The sequence below is a fragment of the Fusarium subglutinans genome (genome assembly GCF_013396075.1).
Source record: "Fusarium subglutinans strain NRRL 66333 chromosome Unknown NRRL66333_c0000258, whole genome shotgun sequence".
NCBI classification, from domain to species: Eukaryota; Fungi; Ascomycota; class Sordariomycetes; order Hypocreales; family Nectriaceae; genus Fusarium; species Fusarium subglutinans.
In genome coordinates, this window is record NW_023502321.1 from 1 (window position 1) to 8,686 (window position 8,686).

Below are 8,686 nucleotides of genomic sequence, written 5' to 3' on the forward strand. Positions count from 1 at the left end.
CTAACCCAACTGCATATCCTGGACTCAGGGTGACAGCGGAAAAAGCAAAGATATCATAAGTTACAGAGCCTTATGACCTAGTAATAAATTCGCCGATAATGATAACTCAATTCTATCCTTCACTCTCAGCTGTAGCGAACCCTCACCGGTGTCTCGGCTCTCCAAATGCGGCGACCGGTCAAGGTGTCTCTGGTTGATATCTCTCATGATATCTCCTCAAAAACATCAATACCGAGGCTACACGTCAAATGCCACGCCAAGCTACCCCATTGTGGCTTTTTTTGCTTTTCTTCCTTGCCCCAGAGGACAGGATTTATGGATCTTTACGAGAATTCCAGACAGAAAAAGGTGTCTCCTGAGCAGAAAAGGGGAGAGAAAAAGAAAAGCCCCCTTAAACTACCACAACTCAAAGACATGCGACTCTTGCAGCGGCAAAGCCAAAGCCAAAGCAAACCAACAACTAGAACCGTGTCTTTCTTTCTAGAATCGGCCGAGAGGCGCTATACTGCATCTTCACCTCCCCCCGGCACGGCACGGCACGGCTGAGAATTCCTCCCAGACAGCCACTGCGGTGGGAGGTACACAAGCCAAGCCAAGCCAAGCCAAGGTCAACGTTTTTGCCCTCTGTTGCTCACGGAGGCAGCTCGCTTACAAGGAGGCGTCTTGATGGCCTCTCTATGATCCATCCGATCTAATCCATCCGTTAGTCTATGTAGTTAGTTAGTCAGTTCGTTAGTTGCTTGCTACCCACATACCTATGTACCTAGGTATGTGCTGTAGTTAGCTCTGTCTCATGCTATGCAAAAGCTCCGAGAGAGACAAACGAGATATTTTCCGTCCGTGATGCCAAACTTGACATGTCGAATGTGCTATGCAGACTAAGACGGAGTCATGTGATCGTCAGGGCCATTGCGGAGAGTGGTATAGTTGAATATTTGGTTTTGAACTCTGAGACTTCACTATTCTTGATTCAAGTGAACAGCCTCATATAGACCAAGATGGACCATGTGAGGCGAGCCTCGAGTCTTAGGGAATGCAGCATAGATATCACCCGGGCGACCGTAAGATCACCCAATGTTTGTATATCTTTCTGGTGTGGCACCGTCAGTTAGTTGCTTCAAACTCTTCAGTAACAGCCGTGCCGTGTCTCAGCATAGCCCTTCAATATATCAACTGTATCCTGAAACCAGCGTTGATCCCTGCTCTTCTCTTTCTAGATACATCCTATTATGCTCAAACAAGCAACCAAGTACGCCGACCCAAATTCAATGACGTTTCCCCTCATGACTCAGTCTCCTGGCTTTCAATCCACTCGCTCTTGCGCTTCAGTGACCCGTTAGCAACATCAGCCTGTGCTCCGCTGGTCTCTCCGTCGGGTGCTGTGCTTGAACCGCCGCATCCTCCCCGGAAGCCGTTCAGCAGACGCTCTAGGCCGTGGATCCCGAGACCCGCAAAGTCACGGCCGGCCGTCTCCCGCTCGCCGATGGCAATCACAGCGCCGATAAGATCATGGTTGATCTCATCGTTGACGACGCTGTCATGCTTGTAACTGGGGTGCACGTCGATGAAGTTGCGGATCCATCTGGCTGTTGTGTCAAGATTTCCTGAAGCTCGCCGTGAAATCAGATCGAGATATGTAGACAGATGGCACCGAGTCGATACATCGACGTTGACGCTGTCAAGATAGCTCTCTACAATGGGGATCAAGCCAGGAAATTCTCCCGACTCTGAGCCGTTGATAATGTCATTCACTGTCATCTCCTCAAATTCGTGCTCCACTGGGCCTCCAGGTGATGCTGGTCGACTAGGATGTGCTGAGCCGGGTCGACTGTCGTCACCAAAGGTGGTGTTGGCTCTCGAGGGGCGGCTAGGGAAAGGGTTGCGCCGGAAGTAGAACTTCTCATTCAGAACAGCATCGACTGCGTGTGCACGCTCCATGTTTTCGTCGACCTTCTTGATAGGGATGTAGAAGTTGAGGTCAAATGATAGGATTGCGCGTGTGACCAAGACCATAAAGACAGAGAAAGCCGCGTTCTCGAAGTCCGTGATCTGAATCTCCATGGAGCGGAACTCGACTCGCCAGCCGATGCTGTTGTCAGCGGGCGGGGGCTTGAAACGCATGTGCTGCCAGTTAGTTGACTGAATGTTCTCAAAGTGGTCAGTCTTGCTGAGGTCCAACTCCTGGAGATCCTCTTCAAAGACAACAATGGGGTCTCGGATGAAAAGGTGAGCGAAGTGAGTGGCCAGTCGATCATCCATACCCCCTTCGAGAAGCTGGCGCTTGATGTCAGAGTCGTAGACGAGGTCAGGGTCGAGGTACTCGTTCCTCAACCGAGGGTCTATGGCAATATATGTTGAGTTGGAGGCGTATCGTGACTTTGGTATCCTCCGAACACCTTGTGTGAGGGGCTGTTCCATTGTGAGTTATGCTGATCGACTTGGAGAGCAAGACAGTGCCCTTACCTTTTCTCCCAACTCCTCGGGGGTTCTGCAGTCCACAGAGCGGCTGATCTGATTCCACCGTACGTCGGTGTTTGCAAGGAACCCCTTATACACAGGCGTAGCAGCAGTCAATGCCAACATGATAGGACCAAGCGGGCTTAGCTGATCATAGAGCATTCTTCCTTCGGTGATGTTCTTGGCCTGGAAAGTGATCTGGAGACAACAACTCCCCATTCCGAAAGCCATGGCATCCATATGGATGAAGTCGTCAGGGGCAGCTCCATTTCGTACATCGTCGTCTTCGGGCCAGTCATGCTTGTCAAAGTCCACGGTAGGATCCTTCCAGGGTCTTGGTGTGTTCTTGTCGTGATAGATGGGAACATTGACCTGAACCTTGCGGCCCCTTCGAGATCGTATGTTTGCGGCTAGAGTTGGGAATCTGATATGGGGGTTGGCAATCTCATCCGGGACAAACTGAGAGCGGAGGCGCGGTCCTGAGGGCGGAAAGTAGGGGTCGGTGAATTGTCCGGGAACGCCGATTTGAGGGTATGTTGTGAGTGTGATGGGATATTCAGTTGAAAGCATGTGCTCCTTTGCGATCTTTCGCCGCAACTTCATGTCGGGTTCCACATCGAGGAGCTCCTTGAAGCCGATACCCCAAGGCTTACCTGGGGTCGCTTCCAGCATGAAGCGTCCAAACTCAGGGTGAAAGACGGGGATCGTCCTCTCTCTATTTCAGGGTCAGCAGATGACGGAAAAGTCTAGGGACTGTCTGATGTACTTTTTCTTCGCGCCAGCTGTGTCTATTTCTTGAAGATCTGGGACACAACCACCTTGCTTTTCCAGTTCCTTGTCGGTAGCCAGCGCCTCAAGAATCTCTGCTTGACGAAGGGACAGCAGCACTCGCTGGTTGTCCTTTGAGTAAACCACCACAAGATACTCGACCTGGGTAAATTGTTAGTTAACATGATTCAGTTTTCTGTGGTTGAACCAACCTCGTCGCCCCAGAGGAGAGCGTCGCGCTCCTTTCCCTTGGCCTTGTTCCATATCTCCAGGAGTTGCTATCAGAGATTTAGCGATCCATCGCCACTTATACCGGACGACTGGATATGAAGGGTGAGGAAGAAACTCACCTTGATACCCCATTCTCTGACTTGAGGAGCGCGCTTCTTGGCATCAGGCCAATCGAGGGCTGTTCCCAAGGCTCTAAAGTCGGGTCAGATTATAAGAACCTTATGAGTTATAAGTTGTGGCTTACAGGAGACCCATCGTGAGACAAAGTCTGGGTTTTGCTTTGAAGGGAAGTTTCTGAGCCCGCCCACCTTGCTTTGAGTCGCCGTAAGGTGTGATCGGTATTCGGGAAGATTTTGTTCAAGATGACGAAACCGGGTAATGATAATCGGGTAAAGTGATGAGATATGAACCTCTCAGCCCAGTTTCTAGGCTACTCTTCCTAAGCAGACTGCGCCAGTCGTATGGTATATACCGATACCGAGTTTTTCGGAGGAGGAGAGTATCAAGAGAACAAACTCTTTGATAAAGCGAAACCGGGGGTTGGTGGACGCTAGGGGTAAAGGTTCTTGTTCTCCACGATATCGGAGTTGGCGCGGAGTTTGGCTATTTTTTAAAGTATAACAACAACAACAATAACAGTAACAGTAAGGAAACCCGGTTCAATCAGAAATTGATATGATAGAATAGAGTCGCGCCCTAGTCGGACGATAAATCAGTAAGTAGGCCGAGGTTCCAGATAATTATAATGGTTGAGCGACGACCCGAAGCGTCACCACAAAAAAGTCTCGGACGTCAAATACAGAGACCGCCAAAAAAAAAAAATGAACGGCCCGTGTCGATCAGTGGTCCAGGGCAAGTTTGCGTAGAGTCGGGTATAGTTGATGGGGGGAGTAATAGAAAGGGACAAGAGAAGAACAGGGGAAAGTTTAAACTTGTAGAGTGAGATAGATAGATACCTTGGATACTTAGGTAGGTAGGAAAGTAGATAATGAATAAGTATTCGTACTTTTTGGCAGCCGAGATTCAGGTCCAATTCCGCGGGTTCGCCCGTTGTCAAAGTAAAGAAGAAGAGAAGCGCCGAAGAGCATCAACTAGCTCGCGATACGGGTTTGATATGACAGAGCATCAATCAAAGGGACTGATATGGTTGGGTAGAAGGGACTTGACTTGATTTGGCTTGTCTTGTCTTGTCTCTCTTGTGGGAAACAACTGAGATGTTTAGGTATCGTCTACCTATTCCCGATTTCCATTTTCTATTTCATCATCTCTCCCTTGTCCCTCCTCGTTCAACTCGTCGGCTTGTGATGGTTGTTGCGTTATGTTGCGTCGCTAAGAAGCGGATATTTCTGCTTAGAAATCGAGTCCCAACCATCAAATCAGAGGAGGCCCTGATGATGCCATCCGGCCAATCTCCCGATCCGGTCAGGTTCTGGAAAACTTATCGCGCTAGCTCCAAGAGGAGATATTTACCACGGTCTCCTCCGGCACATTGCGTGGAAGATGATATAGGGTAGCTAGGCAAAAAGTAGAGGGAAGAGTATTATATTACCTACCTACCTTATGCTAGGTAAGGTACTGTCTAGGTAGTAGGTACTAAGTATATTACCGTGGTCCCAGTTGATCTTGTCGTACAATGAGCCTTTATGTTACTGAGCATCTGTTGTAAAGAGCCCATCAATACAAGTCAGCTCTATCGAGTCTCCAGACCGACTATGCGGCTCCCACACGATGCCTTGAGCTCCGTGTAACCGTACAACCGTACAGCCGATAACCGCTTGCTTACAATAGCATTCTTTAATTACTAAAACAACGATTCATCGATGCAGCAGATCGTACGTAAACCCACTAACTAACTAAGTCTTGAGAGACCAGCTGCATCTTAATCCTTGTACTACCTCAGGTGTCTCTGCTGAGGACCAACGTTCCTCTCAAATGCCCAGTTCCTAGTTCAACGAGTTATTCAATCATCACAGAATCGCAACTCTCCATGGTCGAGAACAGTAAAAAGGAGTTTGCTTCCCAAACAACCTCGAAGCTTCCAATATCCTTCCAGGACCAACAAACAAACAATATACATCTGAAACAGTCATCTCACTCAGAGTTACCGCCACAGTCTCATGCACCTGATTGGACTCTCCAGCTTCGGTATCTTGTTTCAAGAACAACCATGTCCGACTTATCCCCGTCGGTTTCCATGAATTTACCGGGTTTGACTAAACTAGAACCCTTGATATTGAAATACGCGAGGCCCTTGTCGCATTGATCAGTCCGAGATCAACGCTCCAATGACATACCAGGCTCAGACTGAAGACAACATGTAAAAGGTCAATCACTGCTCAACACCAGCGACAACCATTGGCAATTGCTTCGTCGCAGCTAAAACCCAGCCCGGTCTAGAGCACTGTCAGTTGTCGCTCTCTCCTCTTTCCAACGTCGCTAGTATTGCAGCCAACTCAGAACAAACCCGTCCATTTTCGAGTCATGCGGCACTAGCTGTAACCAACAGGGTGCAACTGGCACGCGGAAGGATGCTGCATGATGATGATGATGAGGAACTGTGGATGCTTATTAACTACCTACCGAAGCTGGCATAACATGATAGGTACAACGCTGTTCTCGGACGCACAGCAGAAGGAATGGTCATTTTGTGAATAGAACATTTCTCTAAAGTCTTGATCAACATGTCTCGGACCTCTCAAACTACCAAACTTGGTGACTTATTCAGCGGATCCAGACATAGGCATATGCATACGGCAATTATGGGAATGACGGATTCCGGGATCATGTGTCTAAAATGCCCATGTTGGAAACCGCAATACTCGTCCCAACAAGATAGCGTGCGTCGAGACTCGATGGTTATTAGAGAGCTGACTTATACCTGCCTCTCTTAGACGCAAGACGTATGCTATCATAGCTTTCAATACTTAAGCCAAGAAGACGAATGACTGATCAGGCCAAACATCAGCAATTCGATCAGTACCATCTGCAGTGATGCATTGATCAACTGCCGACAGGAAGAATCAGTTATGATTTTAGCTTTGACGCCAAGCCAAATCTTCACCAACAAGCCAGCCACTGCTGTCCTCTTCACAATGGGGAGATTCTCGTGATGAGCAGACCTTCAACTGTACCTCTGCATTAGTTAGCACCCGAGGGCCGGCTTGTGGGGTGCGTCAAGCTTCCGCTTTGCGCCAACATAACGAACTCTATCCCAAGGACGATGATGAGCAGCCGGCGCCTCCCCAAGCTTCAAAAGCCAGAACTAAGAAGCGCCATGTGTATCACGAATTATTTGCTCAAGTGATCATCGCCATTGCGGTTCCAACAACAGTCCTTTGGTCGATGAACAACAAAGCGTGGGTTCGTGTTACTCACAATAACTAACACGCCAGAAGTAGATGGAAACTAGAGAACTCCGACAGCAATGACATGGTCAAGAAAGCCGTATCGATCCCGATAAGAGGAGGGACACACAGTGCAATGCAACCCGGAGATGGAATGCCGGTAAAGGTGTTTGTGGTGCCGCAGTATGTTGGCTTCCGTTCCTAGCTCGATGAGTGGCTGATGACGCTAGAAAGAATGCCATGTGAGCGACGGAGCCCAGCGCTAGGTAGCTCAGCGCGAAGAAAGTACTGCAAGTAAGCCGCATTTCATGTCCTTATCGAGGCGAATGAACTCTGCTACTAGAATCTCTCGGCTCTCGTCCACTTACACCCCGTCAAGGTAATGCTTATAGATAAGCACGAGACAAGACCAGAGCGCAATGAAACGCAAGACAACCATCAGACTGGCAAACGACCGTGTGTCTTCATGCTTGTTGGTGTGTCAAGACAACACTCATCAAGAACGCGTCACTCGCTTCGCTTCGATCTTGTCTTGACTCATCCGTGCGTGCAACCACAATCCATATCGTAACAAGCTGCGTTCCCGAGTACTGCATACTTGACAGTACCGCTGTCTGGGGTCCAGCAGCCCAATTATGGCTCCCAAACCTGACCCCATAGACCGTGGCTTTTGATTACCCACTGGGTATCAATGGATGTTAACTTCAATGCAAGCTACCAGGGGACGAGCAAGTCGCCCTGACGATCCTGGTGACGCCGGGGCATGTACTGTCAGATGTCAATGGCACTCTCGATACCCATCGAGTATGTTCCTTCGTCCAATTCACTGTCGGCCCACAAAACAGATATATGTTAAGGGCTTGTTGCGATTGCTCAACCAAGAAGCAAAGAAGCAGGGGTCATTGTCATGCTTGGGGCATAGACACAGATACAATTCATGCAGCGCGGATCATCGCATTGCTGTAGTTACCCGATGATACTGTGTTGCCTGGTACAGCTCCTCTGACCTTGAAATAGAGTGTCAAAATAAACTTAGCAAAAGATATCATAAACTCATAATAAGTTACCCAAGTCTTTTTTATTATTTAGGATCAAGGTCCTGAGTTTTCTTTCCTCCCCTGACGTAGAGCTCGACAGAAGTTGATTTATACTGATATCGCCACCCATGTACGGGTTACAGTAGGTTCATCATGCGCTGATTCCGTTGACCGTTGGAGAGTGTAGCTGTCGCTGAACCGACGACATGTGAGGGGCATAAAGGGGCCAGGAGAGAACGCACATGCTGTCACATTTGGAGAAAAGATAAGCATCCATTAGATACAAATCATCGATGACCAGGAAGAGACAGACACTGTTCTCGTTTTGTTAAAACAGAGAGGTACAGTACGCATCAATAATCGAGTTGGCTGTCCACGTTTCACCCCCATGCGCTTATGACGTGTATACAACAAAGCCGCCGCCCCTCTAGCTTCATACACCTCACCAAAAGACCAGCCTAGCCCAGCTAAGCAGCAAGCGGGCATCCTTGTAACTCGTACGGAAACTCGCTACCCCACTACCTAAGCCTCTCAGGCTCACAGCTACATCATACCCAACTGCTCTCGAGCCCCCAATCAGGCACAATCATCCATCACTCCCTAACTAATCCCCTGCTGCCACCGCTACTACCACTGCTACTGCCACTGCTACTACCTAGGACCCTGCCCGTGGCTCCTCCAATAAATCCCCCCGCCATTCTCGCTCGATCTTGGTCCTTTTCAAAACGAACTCTTTGCTTGTATAAATACCAAGAGAGCACTCTACAGATACACATCTTTCCTTCGACCCGATCCTCACACCTTCTCGCGTGATCTCGACCTTAGCGTATCAGCAGGACTTCTTTCGCC

At 48.9% G+C, this 8,686-nt stretch overlaps 1 protein-coding gene across 1 annotated transcript; it reads right to left on the reverse strand.

The window, feature by feature from the left end:
* Positions 1–1,281: 1,281 nt before the first annotated feature.
* On the reverse strand, positions 1,282–3,711 carry FSUBG_12247 (glutamate-cysteine ligase; the record flags this gene model as incomplete). Its single annotated transcript, XM_036677016.1, has 6 exons — positions 1,282–2,409; positions 2,464–3,172; positions 3,224–3,387; positions 3,438–3,503; positions 3,576–3,648; positions 3,701–3,711. 6 exons carry the CDS (start codon positions 3,709–3,711, stop codon positions 1,282–1,284), a joined length of 2,151 nt encoding a protein of 716 aa, XP_036532263.1.
* Between the last annotated feature and the right edge of the window lie 4,975 nt (positions 3,712–8,686).